The sequence below is a fragment of the Haematobia irritans genome, chromosome 5 (assembly GCF_050003625.1).
Source record: "Haematobia irritans isolate KBUSLIRL chromosome 5, ASM5000362v1, whole genome shotgun sequence".
NCBI classification, from domain to species: domain Eukaryota; kingdom Metazoa; phylum Arthropoda; class Insecta; order Diptera; family Muscidae; genus Haematobia; species Haematobia irritans.
The window spans coordinates 124,975,735-124,996,955 of NC_134401.1; the positions used below are offsets into that span (position 1 = coordinate 124,975,735).

Genomic DNA, 21,221 nt, shown 5'->3' on the forward strand with positions numbered 1-21,221 from the left:
TACTAATATCAAAAATAAAGGACTATATCGCTAGAACGTGTAAAACTCCCGAATATGGTAATGTTTTGTTCCGAAATTCGCTGAAGTTCGCTAACGTGAACATTTTCGCTAACGTGATCTCTCTGGGCTTTAATTAGTTCACATTACTGCGAGTGCGCTGTATAGTGCCTAACTGTTCACACTCGTAGTACAGGATATTTTAACTTCGTCCCACCTGAACTCTGTTTGTTTTCCCCCGTTGTTATTATTAAAATACGTACATCTTCCAGGAAGTAGTAAAACAATTTGCTTAATTCTTTTATAATTCCAGATATTGGTTTTCCAGTCGATTTTTCCTTCAATGCACGCATAACTTCCGCATTTCCATTCACAAATTGGACATTACATTTGCTAGAAACTTTTGTTACAATCCTCCATGTTTCAATTGAGAGTTTAATATCGGATGATGATAAAATGGATGCCACATCACAAAGAGATGATAAAACTAAACAAATTTGTATTACTTATATATTTGGATCAAAAATGAAAATCGGGTCTTTTACCTCTACTCATGCCTTTTAATTCCTCAATACTTTGAAGATCCATTTGAAGTAAGTTGTTTGTAATTATTTTAAGTAAATGCTGATGGATCTTTATGACTGGCTGCATTCGACTGTAAATTAGTAAATTAATGGCAAAATTAAGATGAAATTTCTTAGATCTTTATACCTTTTGTCACATGTCTTGACCACAATTTCAAAACCAAAGGCCAGGACCAGACACAAAATGTTTGCGTCCAAATTAGATATAATACTTTGCAGCCATGTCAGAAACTCCATGGTATCTGACCACCAAATAGTAAGTTGTTCCATCCTTGCATTATCTTGCGTATCAGATAAATCTTCAATAAACTTGAATAACATGCACGTTAGTGGTTTGATCCCAAATTGTCTACGGTTTTGTGCTACATTTGTACTCACCTTATCCAATACTTTCTCCAAATATCCCAGTATATGTGACCAATCCTTGGTAGTCATATTCTTTGGGTTTGCTCCGTACGACTTAAATAACTTCCTTACCCAAAGATTGTAAATGTCTCCTTGTGCCTTACTTTTCTCGCATATTTTTAATGCCTGATATTGGTCTATACAAATGGCAATGTCTTCTATTTCGAGATGTTTTAGTTCTTCAAAAGTCAGTAATGTTGGTTCATCTTTTATAGAGGACATTCTGTATACACTTTGAAATGTAATTGAACGAATTAACTATAGATGGAATTTGTCGCTTAAAAATACGCGGGTAACAACAATGAAGAACAGCTGTTCAACTTTGTTAGTTTGAAACATCTCTGTTCACATATAATGTAAAGTACGCCCTTGAAGAAAAGCGTGTGAGTGTTGACATCAAATCCAAAACATAATAGAACTGAAAAAATGCTTAATTGATGGGCCAAATAATTCCACCCTATTTTCTCATGAGGGGTGGTAACACTAAACGTATAAATAAAATAAAATTTAAGAAATGCTTATATTCAACAAGCTTTGCTTTTAACACTTTAGCAACAATATTTCAATACATTAGCAGCACTACTCCCGTTCCCGAAATTACCCTTTGGATTGTGACAATTGAAAAATAACTTCAAAACTAATTTGCATTGCTAAAGTTAAAAACAAAATGGGTACAAAAAAATTTCAAAATTACGCGTTTTTATGTAAACTTCTTGAAACGGATTTTTGTTTCAAAAAATACCATATACAGGTTTGGAAAATAGGCCGGTTTCTTTGTCATTCTAGTCTGTCAAGTTTGCTTTTAAGCTTGCAGCTGGTTTCCATTTGCGTAAAGGATATCCTGAATCAGGGCCTCCAATTTTGCCAGTACAAAAAGAGTTTTTGCTGGAAATTTCATACATGTACCTCATTTTGCATCTACAGTATTTGTATCACGATTGCCATTCGCGCCAAAAATAATCCTCCAAATTTGAAGAAAATTTTACCAAAAATCTACCAAATTAAAAAAAAAATTATTTTGAAGTTTTAATCAAATGTTTGTGGTTAGTATATAAAAAAATATTGTTTTATTCGAAAGAAATGTTTTATATTGAATTTATAGAAAATTTTGTTAATATTTTATTTCTATAGAAAATTTTGCCAAAATTTTATTTCTATAACAAATTTTGTCAAAATTTTATTTCTATAGAAAATTTTGTCAAAATTTTATCTCTATAGAAAATTTTGTCAAAATTTTATCTCTATAGAAAATTTTGTCAAAATTTTATCTCTATAGAAAATTTTGTCAAAATTTTATCTCTATAGAAAATTTTGTCAAAATTTTATCTCTATAGAAAATTTTGTCAAAATTTTATCTCTATAGAAAATTTTGTCAAAATTTTATCTCTATAGAAAATTTTGTCAAAATTTTATCTCTATAGAAATTTCCAAATATCTGTGGAAAACGTTTACACACTTTTATTTCTATAGAACATTCTTGCAAAAATTTATTTCTATAAAATATTTTTGGTAATTTTTTTCTATAGTAAATTCTTGCAACATTTTAGTTTTAAGAAAATTATTGCAAAATTCCATTTCTATAGAAAATGTTGTCAAAATTTTATTTCTATAGATTTTGTTAAAATTTTATTTCTATAGAAAATTGTATCTCTTAATTAGAGAGTCAACCAATAAGTTTTATGATCAATTTTGGAAAATCGTTGCCCGATTATATACATAAATATTGAAGATGTTTATTTTTAAATAAAAACTTAAATCTAATCATAAAAGTGTTTTTGATATTTTTATACAAAATAGAATAATTTTTTTTTTTGATGAAATGCATAGTTAGTTTTCTGTTCTTTATATGAAATTAATACTTTCGTTTTTAAACAAAAAATTTTTTTGTTTTAATATTATTTACATTAGTTTTTTTTTACTATTTTTAAAATAGAAGTGACGATTATAACGATTTCTTCGGAAAAAGTGACGATTTTTCTTGAAATTTTATTGGCGACCCTGTCCAGAATTTAAATTTAAAATTATTAAATTTTTAACTTTAAAAGAAAGTCTAATTTTTGTTTTCAATTCGATTTTATTTCTCTTGATTTTTGTTGCTCATGTATATTTCTCATTTGTTTCAGTAATTCATTTAAATTGGTTCCAACTTTAGCACTTATGTCTATAACTGGCATTCCAATTCGTTCTTTTAATTCCAACAAATTGTCCATTGCTTCTGGCCTATCGATTTTATTACCTACAATTATTTTTGGATAATTTGCCATTTTCTCACTAAATTTACTCATTTCATAAAGGAGGATATCATATTGAATCCAAGGCTCAGGGGAACTAACATCCAGAACAAACATTAAAGCTGAACAATGTTCAGCATGTTTTAAAAACTGCAAACCCAATCCCTTATTTCGATGAGCATCAGCTATTATTCCTGGCAGATCTGCCACTGCCAATTGGAAATTATCGGCATATTGTATCATCCCAATGTTTGGCCTCAATGTTGTGTAGGCATATGGAGCGACTTTGGGCCGAGCTCTGCTTATGGCATTCAGCAATGTACTTTTACCAGCATTGGGGAATCCTATCATACCAATATCAGCTATACAACGCATTTCCAATATGTATGTTATGTCTTCTCCCGGCGGACCATGTTCGCAAACCTTGGGTGAATTTTCTTTGTCTGTGGTAAAAAATGTATTACCTTTGCCTCCAGCTCCGCCCCTTGCAGCAATAAACATCATACCCTCACGACTCAAATCGCCAATGATCGAACCATTCTGATCTCGTATAATCGTACCTATAGGTACTTTCACCACTGTATGTTTGGCATTTTTTCCATGACAATTCTTGGCGGATCCACGTTGACCCTCATCACCACGAACATTATTGGAAACGTGATATAGATTAGATACATTGCTGGAAGCTTCAAACATGATATGGCCTCCGCTTCCGCCATCTCCACCATCGGGACCTGCTCTCTCATTACACCACAATTGCAAAAATGAAATACAGCCATCTCCACCTTTTCCGCCAACGGTACGTATCATTTTCACATCTGAAAAATTTTGATGCTGAAGTGTTTTTTATTAGTTACCGGTTCTTCTACGGCCTATTAGATAATTACCTGATATATACGCTCAGATTTTGATTTTCTTGGTCTAAGCGGCGTAATGGATACGTCATCGTTTGTTGCCCGCCATTCCCTTGATAGTTTCTTTGAACAATAATGTCGCCTCAAAACAATTGAGCAAATTCGTCTTAAAGACATTATTGGCGGTGGTCGAAATTAAAAAAAAAATCACAGCACTCACATTCACAAATAAACAACACTCGAACATATGTTTTCTAAACATATGATATAGTTTATACACCTAATTGAAAAGGAGAGCGTCGGCGAATGATACATACGGAATTATTCATTAGAGCTGTAATGGATTTCTCTTTTTTAACGACAATAGCTCTGTTCGATAACTTCGTAATTTTTGACAATTATCACAAACGTTTACTAGACGTCGTTCGTTTGCACCAAAAATCCAGCTCAAGAGAGCCGGAGAGAGATTACATTTGACATTTGAGTTATCAGATAGAGAATTTGCACGTTTTTGCTAGAGATTATTTTCCCTAGTAAAATCTTGCAAGCCATAGCATATGTTGCCAGCTGGTTATTGTTAAAAGCCGGCGGTATACAACTCTTGCGAAATTTTCGGAAATTTCCATTTTATACTGGGGAAAAATCTCTAGCAACAACTTGCAATTTCTTTTTCAGATAACTGTCATATGTAGTCGCTCTCTGGTTTTCTTTTGCTGGCATTTTGCCAGTAAAAATTTGTGATAATTATCAAAAAATATAGGGTTCTCGAAAGGCGCTTTAATTGGGGAGATTTTTATTAGGCCAAATCAAAGTTTAACAGTTGTACGAACTGTATCACAATTGGTAAATCCAATATTTAGATTTTATAATAATCAAATTGCAATCAAAATCCCTGGTTGCAGATTTGTAAATCATTCAATCATTTAAATAAAAAAATATGTTAAAAATGTTTAAAAAATGTTACTAAATACCTTTCCAATTGTTATAATTTTTACATCCCATCGTTTTTTACGTATTAAGGTTGGTACTATGTTCGGTTTTCGAGTTGCAAACCACTTTATTTTCTCGATTACTTTTCCTTAAATAATTAACATTATAAGGTAAGTACTATGTTCGCTTTTCGCGTTGAAATTTTCGCGGTTACTTTATTAAAACAGTTCAATATAAATCAGATAAATTAACTCAATTTATGCACAGTTTCTTGTTCCTCTAGATTTCGGCAAGACTTTACAGGAATAAGTTTGTTTTCATTTATAATTTTGATTATTTAAGGAAAAGTAATCGCGAAAATAAAGTGGTTTTCAACTCGAAAAAGGAACATAGTACACACCTATAAATGAAAACAAACTTATTCCTGTAAAGTATTGCCGAAATCTAGAGGAACAAGAAACAGCGCATCAATTGAGTTAATTTATCTGCTTTATTTTGAACTGTTTTAATAAAGTAACCAAGAAAATTTCAACGCGAAAAGCGAACATAGTACTTACCTTTATGAATTACGTTCTATCAATATGGTATCCAACGGTTATATGAAAACTGTGTGGTTTTGTATTACCCACTAGTTTTACGCAATTGTGAATTATCTATATAAACACCAAGACCATCCACACACAGTAATAACGACGTTATTTTGCAAGCCGAATCGATAAATGGCTTTGAACTCTAGATGGAATTGTTTTGTTTGGAATTTACCAATTTTAAGTGAAATCAATGTATATTGTTTAAATGTTTTGTGTGATTGTCCAAAAATTCTTCTTAGAGAATAGATTCTAATGTTTTACGATGGCGTATCTAAGGCCCCCATGTATATTTTCATTCTATTGTCCGAGTGCACGACAATAATCCATGGGTGCAAGGATTTTATAAATAAGGTCGGATTTAATCCCAAAGTTATTCCTAAAATAGCACAAAGATGGATAAGTGTATGCTTTGTTTGAAATCAACAATGGAACTGTCCGAGTCCGAATGCATACAAATGGACTCGTCGCAATGGGAAGAACAAGAAGTCAAAAAACTGATAGACAAACATTTGTGGCCCATAGTAAGTGCAGTGGATTGTTTAATGTTTAGAATTTGATGCTGATTAATTTTGTTGGCTCTGGTTTCAGGAGACTATTGCAACACATTCAAGCCTTTGTCCCATATGTTGGTCTGAACTAAATGGATTTCATAATTTTTATACAAGAATAGAGGAAGCCCATAATGAATTGAAGTCGCTTCTCAAGACGGAAGAGAGTCCTTTGGCGGATGAAGAGAATAAACCAAAAGATTTACATTTAGAAAATCTTAATGAGCCCGAAATTGATTTAAGTCAAGCACTAGATACAGATATTGTTATAAAAGAAGAAGCTGCAGAGGAATTTTTGCCTGACGAAGATAGTGACAATGATAACGGCAAAGATCTCGATTTTGCGGACGATGGTCTAGGGTTCTTGGATATTGCTTCTAGTAGTGATAGCAATGAAAGTGAGAGCGAAAGTGATGATGATCTACCATTAATAAACCGAAAAAATTCCAAAACTCCTTCAAAAGCTAAAACGAAACGAAGAACCAGAAGAAGTAGCACAATGGACTTCGACGATGATGACAATGACAATGATCCCGATCCCCTAACAACAGAAAAGAAAAAATCATCAAGTGATTCCAAATCAAATGCTGGTCGTAAATCATATTATCAGCCAAAAACAAATCGTTTGGAACATGACAAATTTTTGCAAGAACATTACAAAATCACTTGCAATAAATGTCAGTTGCCTTTTGATACGTTTCCATTGCTATGTAAACATTACAGTAAAGAGCATAATGAAAGAGGTTTTGTGACCTGTTGTGAAATGAAGTTTTTCGACCGCAGTCTTCTAGTGGATCACATTAATTTCCATTTAAATCCAGAGTATTTCAAATGTAAAGAATGTGGTAAAGTGCTAACGCAGAGGCGTTGTCTATGGGCCCATATGAAATTGCATGAAGAAAAGAAGTTCTGTTGTGATATTTGCGATAAGAAGTTTGTGCAAAAGTCTAAATTGGAGCGGCATAAACTTACACATTTGCCGCAACAAGAGAAAAAGTTCCCATGTAAAGAGTGTGGCAAATTGTGAGTATTATAGAAAAGAAAACACTACTATCTAAAAAAAATTTGCACAGGAATTGGGGAAAATATTTCTGTAGAGTAGATGATACGTGAGAATGAGGATTCTTGGCTGGATTCTTGAGTTACATTAATTATACCAAAGTTTTTGCAAGATATATTCAATACCCCATGTTTTGTCAAAATTTTATTTCTATAGAAAATTTTGTCAAAATTTTATTTCTATAGAAAATTTTGTCAAAATTTTATTTCTATAGAAAACTTTGTAAAAATTCTATTTCTATAGAAAATTTTGTCATAGTTTTATTTCTATAGAAAATTTTGTCAAAATTTTATTTCTATAGAAAATTTTGTCAAAATTTTATTCCTATAGAAAATTTTGTCAAAATTTTATTTCTATAGAAAATTTTGTCAAAATTTTATTTCTATAGAAAATTTTGTCAAAATGTTATTTCTATCGAAAATTTTGTCAAAATTTTATTTCTATAGAAAATTTTGTCAAAATTTTATTTCTATAGAAAATTTTGTCAAATTTTTTTTCTATAGAAAATTTTGTCAAATTTTTTTTTCTATAGAAAATTTTGTCAAAATTTTATTTCTATAGAAAATTTTGTCAGAATTTTATTTCTATAGAAAATTTTGTCAAAATTTTATTTCTATAGAAAATTTTGTCAAAATTTTATTTCTATAGAAAATTTTGTCAAAATTTTATTTCTATAGAAAATTTTGTCAAAATTTTATTTCTATAGAACATTTTGCCAAAATTTTATTTCTATAGAAAATTTTGCCAAAATTTTATTTTATTTTATTTTATTTTATTTATTTATTTATATTTATTGTGAAAATAACCAAGCCTTTAGGCCAATATAAAATGGTTATAAAAAAGACTACAAAAGTAACTTTAAATATCTAAAAGTTTGACAAAAATAACAAAATAAAAATTGGAATAAAAACTAACAGTAATAAATTATAAAGGATAAGAACAAAGAATAAATAAAGATACACTTTTTTTTATAAATTAGAAAAAAATGAAATAAAAAACTATTTTAGTGATTTAGAAAGCAAAGTGAGAAAAACTTCTAAACAATGGATAACAAAGAACTTATTACTACTAAAATATCATTACAACAAAATGTGATTTTTTTTGTTTTTTTTTTTGCAATTTACGTATTTAATTTGTATTATAAATATTTAGTTCTAATAATTAAGCTCTAATAATATTTAGCTCTAATAAAACCTTACTTTATTTATTTATTATTATTCTATTTTATTTTTTTTTTTATAATATATATATTTTTTTTTTATTTTTTATTTTTTTTTATTTTTTTATTTTTTTTTTTTATTTTATTTTTTTTTTTTTATTTATTTATTTCTTTTTTAAGTTTTGATATTTTCCAATCCATTTCTTAAGGCTGTTTAAAAACAAACAAAATTTTATTTCTATAGAAAATTTTGCCAAAATTTTATTTCTATAGAAAATTTTGTCAAAAATTTATTTCTTTAGAAAGTTTTGTCAAAATTTTATTTCTATAGAAAATTTTGTCAAAATTTTATTTCTATAGAACATTTTGCCAAAATTTTATTTCTATAGAAAATTTTGCCAAAATTTTATTTCTATAGAAAATTTTGCCAAAATTTTATTTCTATAGAAAATTTTGTCAAAATTTTATTTCTTTAGAAAATTTTGTCAAAATTTTATCGATCAGTAGGAAATTATGTTTTTACGTCGCTTTATCTTCCATGGTAACCATTTTCGCTTCACCACTCATACCAAATAGGAGCATTATTATCTTTCTTGCATCCATGTTCTCGTTTTGTCAAATATGAGATTTATTTTTTCATGTGGAACTTTTCTAACTAATTTTATTGTTTTTGTTCTTGTCTTTTAGCTTTGGAAACGAATATGTTCTTACCCAACATCAACGTGTAGTTCATCTTAATATCTATGCCAAGGTATGTGAGATTTGTGGCCAAACTATGCCGGACTCGAATTCATTTAAACGTCATATGGAAAAGCATGATTCGGTTAGTGAAATTAAATCGTCTACACCCACAACAACAGTGAAATGCGATGAATGTGGTCTAATATTAGCTGGACCGCTTAATTTAAAACGCCATCGTGATTTGCAGCATCCTGTAGGAGGTAAACGTGACTACACATGCCATATTTGTCGGAAGATTTCACCAAATCTGCGTGCACTTAAAAAGCATATACGATGTACACATGAAATGGGTTATAATTACAAATGTAATCTGTGCGAAAAGGCATTTAAGAGATCGGACAATTTAAAGGTAAGTCATCAAGGAGTAAAATATTCGGAACTTCAATCATCTAATTCGGTTTTGTGTTTTTAGGCTCATATGAGTACGCATACAGGAACACCACTATATTCCTGTCCTTGGTGTCCTAAGACTTTTAATTCCAACGGTAATATGCACAATCATCGAAAGAAAGCACATCCTGTTGAGTGGGAGGAAGCTAGACGCAAAAAGTATTCTGGTAATCTACCGCCTAATTTTAAGCCACCTACAACTACGAACAACACTCACTATTATCCGGTTCCAGCAGCAACAACAAATATAAATCAAACATAAAATAAGGAATTTAGATGTAATAATTTTAAAATACAATTATGTTAATTGGTATACATATTCATAAAATATATATATGGAAATACTTGTGTGTTTCAATATGGATTTTTATACCCTGCTCCACACTGTGGAACAGGGTATTATAAGTTAGTGCATATGTTTGCAACACCCAGAAGGAGACGAGATAGACACATGGTGTCTTTGGCAAAAATGCTCAGGGTGGGTTCCTGAGTCGATATAGCGATGTCCGTCTGTCCGTCTGTCCGTGAACACATTTTTGTAATCAAAGTCTAGGTCGCAGTTTTAGTCCAATCGACTTCAAATTTGGCACAAGTATGTGTCTTGGCTCAGAATAGATCCCTATTGATTTTGGAAGAAATCGGTTCAGATTTAGATATAGCTCCCATATATATCTTTCGCCCGATATGGACTTATATGGCCCCAGAAGCCAGATTTTTGGCCGAATTTGGTTGAAATTTTGCACTAGGAGTACAGTTAGTAGTATAGTCAAGTGTGCAAAATTTGATTGAAATCGGTTCAGATTTAGATATAGTTCCCATACATATCTTTCGCCCGATATGGACTAATATGGTCCTAAAAGCTAGAGTTTTGACCCAATTTGGTTGAAATTTTGCACAGGGAGTAGATTTAGCATTTTAGCTATGTATGCCAAATTTGGTTGAAGTCGATTCAGATTTAGATATAGCTCCCATATATATCTTTCGCCCGATATGCACTTATATGGACCCAGAAGCCAGACTTTTATCCCGATTAGCTTGAAATTTTGCACAAGGAGTACAATTGGTAGTAGTCATGTGTGCCGAATTTGATTGAAATCGGTTCAGATTTAGATATAGCTTCCATATATATTTTTCGCCCGATATGGACTTATATGGCCCCAGAAGCCCGAGTTTTGGCCCAATTTGGTTGAAATTTTGCACAGGAAGTAGATTTAGCATTCTAGCTATGCGTGCCAAATTTGATTGAAATCGGTTCAGATTTATATATAGCTCCCATATATAGCTTTCGCCCGATTTACACTCATATGACCACAGAGGCCAATGTTTTGCTCCGATTTAGTTGAAATTTTGCACACGGAATAGAATTAGCATTGTAGCTATGTATGGTCAAAATACCAACATTTTCCTTGTAAAATCGCCACTGTTTAGTCGAAAAGTTGTAAAACTGACTCTAATTTTCCTAAACTTGTAATACATATATATCGAGCGATAAATCATAAATAAACTTTTGCGAAGTTTCCTTAAAATTGCTTCAGATTTAAATGTTTCCCATATTTTTTTACTAAAATTGTGTTCCACCCTAGTGCATTAGCCAACTTAAATTTTGAGTCTATAGATTTTGTAAAAGTCTATCAAATTCTGTCCAAATCGAATGATATTTAAATGTATGTATTTGGGACAAATCCTTGTATATAGCACCCAACACATTTGACGGATGTGATATGGTAACGAAAATTTAGATCTACAAAGTGGTGCAGGGTATAATATAGTCGGCCCCGCCCGACTTTAGACTTTCCTTACTTGTTTTTTGTTAAATTATTATGTAAATAGTGGAAATGTGATTTTTCAAAGTCTCATACTTAATAGAAATTATGCCCTGTTCCTGTATATCGAACGAGATATTTCTTTAGTATTTCAAAGGGGGGAAAATTGATTTTGGTTCCTCTATGTCGACGGGCAAGTCACATCCTATTTTGTTGTCCACTAGGAAACGAACGAAAAAAGTAAATGAACATTGAACTTTCAAAAATATAAAATCCCAAATCGATTCGAATTCGAGTGACTGATTTTCTATCGACTGGTCTTTCGTTTCGGTATATAGAAACAGGGTATACTTCAATTGTCTAGAATTGGAACTTCATACCATATTTCATTTGTAGAAAAGTAGGTGCAACTTTTCCCAAGAGGAAATAAAGACGCAGTAATAACATTTTTATTAATATATATTTTTTAATTTTTATTCTACATTATAGGCATACTATTTATATAACAATCTTAAAAAAAAGTAAGATTAATTTAATTATTTACAATAAAGATTCCTAGAAGAGAGAAGAGAAAAGAAGAAATTGATTAAAAGACATAGAAAATAAAAAATATACTTTGTGGAAATGTTAAAATTTCTGTGGATTTTTAGCGGCTGTCTGTTATTCTAAAACGTCCTTTGTGACCACAAATTGTGAGCTTGTCTTCTTTTATCAGTGAATACTGTCCGATTTTATGCTAAGTTGAATGATAAGGGATCTAGTCCGAACGGCTTTGTGTTGCCTCTTAAACCGGTTGGCATGTCCGTCTTGAATATTGTGGATGAGGTTTAAAATTAAAACAAACATTGATGTTCGAACAAAAATATTCAATCATCTAAGATCACCGAAAATATGTTTGAAAATTGCCGATGACAACCTCTGAATAGGTAAGTTAGAAAATATTTATTATTATACTTTTGAAAAACCCCCAATATTTTGCAATGACGTTTAATTATCTTCGTAGCACTGTTAAAAATTCTCTATTTGTATGGCTAGTAGAATCTAGATAAACTTAGCTCTTTCTTGTTTTTTTTTTTATCTTTTTATTATTAAAATTGAATCCTCTTACTACAGTTATTTTTCAATTTTTCTCTCCAAATGTTCCCAATGCCTTTCGAACTGTTTTCTCCATACTATTTAGTCTCAAACTAAAATCAAATTTAGATATAGCTCACATAAATATGTATCGCCCGATTTCGACAAATGGAGTCACGTTGTGCTTTTTTACAAACCAATCGTCATCAAATTTTGCACATAGTAAACTTTTTCATCACCCTTTCAGTCTACAAAATGTCATCGAAATCGGTTCAGATTTAGATATAGCTCCCATATATATGTATCGCCCGATTTTCCCAAATTTGGCCATAAAAACCTTATTTATTAAGCGATCTTACTCAAACTTGGCTTACTCTAATCGTTTATGATACTGACAATATGTGCCAAAAATAATCGAAATCGGTTCAGATTTAGATATAGCTCCCATATATGTATCGTCCGATTTTGCCAAATTTGGCCGTAAAACCCTTATTTATCAACCGATAGTGCTCATAGTTGGCTAAATATAATCTTATATACATCTAACTGCGCAATTTCATCGAAATCGGTTCAGATTTAGATATAGCTCCCATATATATGTATCGCCCGATTTGGTCAAATTTGGCCGTGAAACCTTTATTTATCAACCTATCGAACTCAAAGTTGGCTAAATCTAATCTTCTATAGCTCTAACTGTATGTGCGAAATTTCATCGAAATCGGTTCAGATTTAGATATAGCTCCCATATATATGTATCGCCCGATTTTCCCAAATTTGGCCATAAAAACCTTATATATTAAGCGATCTTACTCAAACTTGGCTTACTCTAATATTTTATGATACTGACAATATGTACCAAAAATAATCGAAATCGGTTTAGATTTAGATATAGCTCCCATATATATGTATCGTCCGATTTTGCCAAATTTGGCCGTAAAACCCTTAAGTATCAACCGATAGTGCTCATAGTTGGCTAAATATAATCTTCTATACATCTAACTGTATGTGCGCAATTTCATCGAAATCGGTTCAGATTTAGATATAGCTCCCATATATATGTATCGTCCGATTTTGCCAAATTTGGCCGTAAAACCCTTATTTATCAAACGATAGTGCTCATAGTTGGCTAAATATAATCTTCTATACATCTAATTGTATGTGCGCAATTTCATCGAAATTGGTTCAGATTTAGATATAGCTGCCATATATATGTATCGCCCGATTTTGCCAAATTTGGCCGTAAAACCCTTATTTATCAACCGATCGTAACCAATGTTGGCTAAATGTAATCTTCTATAGCACTAACTGTATGTGCAAAATTTCATCGAAATCGGTTTAGATTTAGATATAGCTCCCATATATATGTATCGCCCGATTTTGCCAAATTTGGCCGTAAAACCCTTATTTATCAACCGATAGTGCTCATAGTTGGCTAAATATAATCTTCTATACATCTAATTGTATGTGCGCAATTTCATCGAAATCGGTTCAGATTTAGATACAACTCTCATATATATGTATCGCCCGATTTTGCCAAATTTGGCCGTAAAACCCTTATTCATCAACCGATCGTAACCAAGGTTGGCTAAATGTAATCTTCTATAGCACTAACTGTATGTGCAAAATTTCATCGAAATCGGTTCAAATTTAGATATAGATCCCATATATATGTATCGCACGATTTTGAAAAATTTGCCCCCAATAACTTTATTTTTGACCATAGGGGCCTCATTTATTAACTGATCGTACTCAAATTTTACACAAAGTGACCTTCTGTGGTATCAATCATACCTGCAAAATATTATACAAATTGGTTCAGATTTAGATATAGGTCCCATATATATGCTTCGCTCGATTTTTGTCATATTTGACCATAATACTCTTATTTATTAACCTATGTTATTCAAATTTAAAATTTTGATGTACTAGCTGATCGTATTTAGACTTACATGTAGCTCTTACATAAATCTATTGCCCAATTTGCAGAAATTTGGATTTATTACCCACAACTAATTGACCGATTTCCTCTTGTTTAATAATGGTCTCAATATTAGTGGCATACTAACTCTTTTTGTGCAAAATAAACTATAGCTCCTAATATTAGACATTTCTGCTCAGATTGTGACAAGACACCCATAAACATGTACTCCCTTTTATGTTCTCCAAAACCTATACCAATGATACCTCAAAACCTATACCAATGATACCCCACAAATGCTTATGTTTACTAATTCAGTAGGGTTTAGGGTATGATATAGTCGGCCCCGCCCGACTTTCTACTTTACTCACTTGTTTTTATATAGTACCAAACTTCAAATGATTCGATTCAAAATTTGACGTCTGTAAGTCAATTAGTTTGTGAGATAGAGCGTCCTTTGTGAAGAAACTTTTGTTATTGTGAAAAAAATGGAAAAAAGGAATTTCGTGTTTTGATAAAATACTGTTTTCTGAAGGGAAAAAATACGGTGGAAGCAAAAACTTGGCTTGATAATGAGTTTCCGGACTCTGCCCCAGGGAAATCAACAATAATTGATTGGTATGCAAAATTCAAGCGTGGTGAAATGAGCACGGAGGACGGTGAACGCAGTGGACGCCCGAAAGAGGCGGTTACCGACGAAAACATCAAAAAAATCCACAAAATGATTTTGAATGACCGTAAACTGAAGTTGATCGAGATAGCAGAGGCCTTAAAGATATCAAAGGAACGTGTTGGTCATATCATTCATCAATATTTGGATATGCGGAAGCTCTGTGCAAAATGGGTGCCGCGCGAGCTCACATTTGAGCAAAAACAACAACGTGTTGATGATTCTGAGCGGTGTTTGCAGCTGTTAACTCGTAATACACCCGAGTTTTCCGTCTATATGTGACAATGGATTAAACATGGCTCCGTCACTACACTCCTGAGTCCAATCGACAGTCGGCTGAGCGGACAGCAACCGGTGAACCGTCTCCGAAGCGTGGAAAGACTCAAACGTCCGCTGGCAAAGTAATGGCCTCTGTTTTTTGGGATGCGCATGGAATAATTTTTATCGATTATCTTGAGAAGGGAAAAACCATCAACAGTGACTATTATATGGCGTTGTTGGAGCGTTTGAAGTTCGACATCGCGGTAAAACGGCCCCATATGAAGAAGAAAAAAGTGTTGCTCCACCAAGACAACGCATCGTGCCACAAGTCATTGAGAACGATGGCAAAAATTCATGAATTGGGCTTCGAATTGCTTCCCCACCCACAGTATTCTCCAGATCTGGCCCCCAGCGGCTTTTTCTTGTTCTCAGACCTCAAAAGGATGCTGGCAGTGAAAAAATTTAGCTGCAATGAAGAGGTGATCGCCGAAACTGAGGCCTATTTTGAGGCAAAACCGAAGGAGTACTACCAAAATGGTATCAAAAAATTGGAAGGTCGTTATAATCGTTGTATCGCTCTTGAAGGGAAATGTGTTGAATAATAAAAACGAATTTTGATAAAAAAAGTGTTTTCCTTAGTTAGACCGGGGACTTATCAGCCAACCTGTTATCTTAAAACACAAGGCAAGTGATTCGATTCATTCCTTGAAAAACAGATATACGGACGGACAGGCTTCATTCGACTCAAGCAGAAATGAAACAAATTTTGTCTCCATAAACATCTTGGTTTCACACTTGGTGACACTTTTCGTAACAAATGAAATATACTTTTGGAAAGCTATAATGAAACATAATAAGTGGATTTGTGTCAAAATCTCAACTTACCTTAAGTGTTCCTCTTTACGAGGAAAGGATTATCTTTAAATTAAAAGACATCAGATACAATTTCATGTAATTTTTAAATTTAGCTATAATTTGATTTTATTTCTGACTTTATAAGAGTATCATCATCTTTCTTTTAAATCCAGCTTATCGTATTTATGTTTTCTCTTTATCATCTGTACTGGTTTTGTGTTTTTTTCTTTCTTGTTGCTATGCTAACAGTGTATAACATTTTAATTAGTTTGCATTAAAATTAAAGGATATATATGGAAAAATGATAATCATACACATATGATATATGATTTGAAATTAAATTCTATAGAAAAAGCAAAAAAAAAAAAAAACAGAACCAACAATACATACATTTAAAGAATAATAAGTAATTGTTTATTCTAGATTATGCGATTTATAGCTCATGGGCTATTTGCTTATGGTTGTAATTAATTAGGGATATTTCGATTATTTTTTGTTACAATGATAGAAACAAAAAAAAAATGTAATTATTATACATTTGGCTTATGTATGTGTAAATGGACTTTAGATTGTTTTCAGTCGTTTTTTTACAATTCAAATAAATGTTTGTTTTTGTTTTTATCTTGTTACACAGATTGCGTATGAAATTTAAGTTAATTAGTTTTGAATGGAAATAGTCCATGGTGTTAAAATAATATTGTCTGTATGTATATCGATAACGTATGTCCTTTTTAGATTAAATACGAATTAACAATTAATTCAATGGCGCTGTTTCCATACATATGTCAACATAATTAAAAATTAGTAAAAGTTTTAAAGTCCAATGTAAATACAAAAGACATGTTCTTGCATGTAAATATCAGATTGGAATTTAATAATAATCGTAATCAATTAAAACTAATGAAATGTTTAATATTTCTTAAATTCACTTGTGAAATATCATTGATTAAAATAACAATATTACAATCATTTATATTATGCACAAAAAAAAACTGTTATAAAAATTGTTTACGATGTCATTGTCTATGACCTACAACGAACAAGGCAGAAACAGTGCTACATATGGGTTGGTCGATGTTTAATCCTTAAAAATAAAATGAAATTCCTTTTGCTATTGCGAGAGTTGCTTTTAATATTTCGAGATTTGAGAATAAAAACAATTATTAATCATCGAAAATCGCTTATTGTTTTATGAACTATCAAAATATATTGTAAATATTTTGAAAAATTTGACAAAAGATTCCAAATATAATGTAAAGGACGCAATAGATTTTATGAATAAAACCAGTAATACTAAGATTGAGGACAATGAAACAATGATCTCGTTCGATGTAATATCGCTCTTTCCCAGTATTCCGGTATTAAGATTATAAAAGAAAAATGGAACGGAAAAAAGGTCTATACAAAATGGTACCGATGTATTTGTTCATAGAAGTTTTAACTTTTTGTATCAAAGACTCAAGATTTTTTGTGTATGATGACAAGGTTTATAAACAAAGAAAAGGAATGTCAATGGGATCACCAGCCTCACCGATTATCGCCGATATTGTAATGGAAATACTGTTGGTGATGAAAAAATTGAATACCAAACAAAAAATAATTACAAAATATTTGATGGACAATTTCAATTAACGATGGAAAATGAAGAGGACAAAAGGTTACCATACTTAGATACTATAATTCTAAGCCACAAAAATGGGATAAAAATTAACTGGTATCAAAAGCCAACAGCCACAGGACGATTGATAAATTTTAACTCAAAACATCCCAGACGAATCATAATAAATACGGGTGCAAATTTCATAAGAAGAGTACACGATATTAGCGATGATATATTTCATAATGACAATGAGCACAAAATAAGGACCATATTAAGATTAAACTATTTCACAGATAGATTTAAATCATCAAATATGTTTAATAAGGACAAATTTCAAATTGCACAAAGAACTCACAATAATATAAATAATTTCTCCAGCAAGACAAAATCCAAAATCAAGAAAGATGATATGTCGAACGTAGTATATAAGATAAAATGCGATGGAAATGAATATGATACTTGCCAAAAAGTATATGTTGGTACAACAAAACCCAAATTAAAAACTAAAATCTCAAGGCATAAATCTGATCAGAAAGCCACTGACAAGCCCTTGGGGCAAAAGACGGCACTTGCAGCACATGGCACTCTAACAGGACAGGACGGTACAGGACTAGTCCCTGGTGTGCATGGACCAGTCCTATTTAGTTCTGGTCAAGACGTATGAAAGGGACCGGTCACTTTAACATGGGCTTGTCATTGACGGGGTAAATTTACACTTTAGGACACTCCTTTGACTCGTTTCTAAGGACACGTCCTGGGGCATTTTAGCAGTAGCACTCCATAGACAGGTCCTCATGAACCAGCCTAGGACAAACTCTTAGAAATCTGTTTCAGATTGGTTATCCGAATCGCACCAGAAATTAAAAACTTTTGAAAAAATGTTGAACAATAGGTTATTCCGGTAATTCTTCTTTACTAAATGTGTAGATGTAATAAGATTTTTATATCAAGGGAATATGGAAATCATTAAATTATCACTGTTTAAAAACTGCGACAAACTGGATCACCGGTACCAGTCCTGTGATAGGTCCGTCAGCGGCAATTTGCACCAATTTCCCGTAGGGGTATTACAATCAACTTCAGGTTGGTATCAAAAGCCAACAGCCACAGGACGATTGATAAATTTTAACTCAAAACATCCCAGACGAATCATAATAAATACGGGTGCAAATTTCATAAGAAGAGTACACGATATTAGCGATGATATATTTCATAATGACAATGAGCACAAAATAAGGACCATATTAAGATTAAACGGTTTCACAGATAGATTTAAATCATCAAATATGTTTAATAAGGACAAATTTCAAATTGCACAAAGAACTCACAATAATATAAATAATTTCTCCAGCAAGACAAAATCCAAAATCAAGAAAGATGATATGTCGAACGTAGTATATAAGATAAAATGCGATGGAAATGAATAGGATACTTGCCAAAAAGTATATGTTGGTACAACAAAACCCAAATTAAAAACTAAAATCTCAAGGCATAAATCTGATCAGAAAGCCACTGACAAGCCCTTGGGGCAAAAGACGGCACTTGCAGCACATGGCACTCTAACAGGACAGGACGGTACAGGACTAGTCCCTGGTGTGCATGGACCAGTCCTAGTTCTGGTCAAGACGTATGGAAGGGACCGGTCACTTTAACATGGGTTTTTCATTGACAGGCTAAATTTACACTTTAGGACACCCCTTTGACTCGTTCCTAAAGAGACGTCCTGGGGCATTTTAGCAGTAGCACTCCATAGACAGGTCCTCATGAACCAGCCTCGGACAAACTCTTAGAAATCTGTTTCAGATTGGTTATCCGAATCGCACCAGAAATTAAAAACTTTTGAAAAAATGTTGAACAATAGGTTATTCCGGTAATTCTTCTTTACTCAATGTGTAGATGCAATAAGATTTTTATATCAAGGGAATATGGAAATCATTAAATTATCACTGTTTAAAAACTGCGATAGACTGGATCACCGGTACCAGTCCTGTGATAGGTCCGTCAGTGGCAATTTGCACCAATTTCCCGTAGGGGTATTACAATCAACTTCAGGTTGGTGTCATTTCTAAATTGTTCGTCTGACAACCTGTCAGCTGTCAGACGTGAATTCCAGTGACGTGATGGAATTCAACTGTGATTATGTGAAAACCACAAGTTGCTATTGTTAGAGCCCCCCTGAATTTAAATATGAATAAATCGGTTGCAGTGTTGCATCGCGTCCAAAAAGTGGACGAAAAAACGGTACCAACACCAGAAATGATTGGAAAAGAAGAAAGAATGAATAAAGACCAGTTTTGAACGAAATCCTCAACGCAATGAGAGAAAAGTTATTTGTAATCTAACTCTATCGCGAGAACGGCTGCAACACATATTGAAAAATGAACTTGAACTAAAGCCATTGAAGTTTCAAAAAGTGCAAGAACTCACCGATGCACAAAAAAAAGATAAACTGGAAAGAGCCAATGAGAGCCAAAGATTTTGTCTTTACTTTAAAAATTTTGGTATTGATTCGAGCCAAAGACGCGGAGAATACAAGTAAGGATAATTTTAAGACACAATTCTCTTTTAAATTTGGGTTTTGTGTACTTGCTTCCAGGAAGCAAATTTTAATTTTTCGCTTTTTCAGCTTTTTTTCGTCGTAAAGTCCTTTAAAACGAGTTAACGACAACTTTATTTTCCTAATTAAGACTCGACTTTCAGTAGAAATTATGCTATGTTTCAAGTAAAAAACGTCTTTAAAATAAAGTGTTGAAAAACATGTCCTATATTTGAACGATTTCTTGCTTTGTAGTCAAGATGCAAAAAAACAACAAATTTAAAGACAATTTCATTAAATTTAAAGAATTTTTCTGAATTATTAAAGTCAAATTGACCTTAGCCCAAACAATTTTTCTTTAATGTTATGATATCCATTTTTAAGTGAAATCACTTAATTATAAAGACAATACGACTTCAGTGAAAAGTTTATTGACTTTTGGACTAGGAAAAAAACTTTATATTAGAGAAATGCGTCTTCTATGCTAAGCAAAATTTATATTCGTATTTTAAAGACATATATATATATATATATATATATATATATATATATATATATATATATATATATATATATATATATATATATATATATATATATATATATATATATATATATATATATATATATATATATATATATATATATATATAATATATATATATACATATATATATATATATATATATATATATATATATATATATATATATATATATATATATATATATATATATATATATATATATATATATATATATATATATATATATATATATATATATATATATATATATATATATATTTTTTTTTTTTGCACTGTAATATACTAACAAGCTCCTAACCACGATCAGCAAATATTTTGTTTGCTGTTATGCCTCAATTTGATAAATATTCAGATTTTTGGGCAACTACTATAGATATTCATAAAATATTATTTTAATTGTATTAGGATAGCTCCAAAGTTGACATTCTATTTGTTTCAGCCAAGCTAAAACTGCTTTCCCTGTTTCAGCAGACTTTCTGCTGTTTTAGCAGATTTTTCTGCTGTCCCT

General features: G+C 31.6%; 3 protein-coding genes across 5 annotated transcripts in view; 1 reads left to right on the forward strand and 2 right to left on the reverse strand.

Annotated features, from left to right (window-relative positions):
* Positions 1-1,292, reverse strand: part of LOC142238166 (uncharacterized) — a 370,552-nt gene extending 369,260 nt beyond the window's left edge. For all 3 annotated transcript variants that reach the window (XR_012722668.1, XR_012722669.1, XM_075309731.1), the window contains exons 1-4: positions 960-1,292; positions 709-890; positions 543-652; positions 261-484 (exon numbers count right to left, since the gene is read on the reverse strand). Coding sequence is in view for 1 of the 3 variants with exons in the window: in XM_075309731.1 (XP_075165846.1) it covers positions 261-484; positions 543-652; positions 709-890; positions 960-1,208 (765 nt within the window). In the remaining 2 variants the exon portion in view is untranslated. The remainder of the gene's footprint in view (positions 1-260; positions 485-542; positions 653-708; positions 891-959) is intronic.
* Positions 1,293-3,040: 1,748 nt separating this feature from the next.
* On the reverse strand, positions 3,041-4,315 carry LOC142240546 (mitochondrial ribosome-associated GTPase 2). Its single transcript, XM_075312245.1, has 2 exons — positions 4,105-4,315; positions 3,041-4,051 (listed from the first exon to the last, which is right to left on the reverse strand). Exons 1-2 carry the CDS (start codon positions 4,246-4,248, stop codon positions 3,050-3,052), a joined length of 1,146 nt encoding a protein of 381 aa, XP_075168360.1. The 5' UTR covers positions 4,249-4,315; the 3' UTR covers positions 3,041-3,049.
* Positions 4,316-5,718: 1,403 nt separating this feature from the next.
* Positions 5,719-9,853, forward strand: LOC142240287 (transcription factor grauzone-like). Its single transcript, XM_075311982.1, has 4 exons — positions 5,719-6,112; positions 6,180-7,162; positions 9,046-9,448; positions 9,512-9,853. Exons 1-4 carry the CDS (start codon positions 5,984-5,986, stop codon positions 9,749-9,751), a joined length of 1,755 nt encoding a protein of 584 aa, XP_075168097.1. The 5' UTR covers positions 5,719-5,983; the 3' UTR covers positions 9,752-9,853.
* Positions 9,854-21,221: the final 11,368 nt, after the last annotated feature.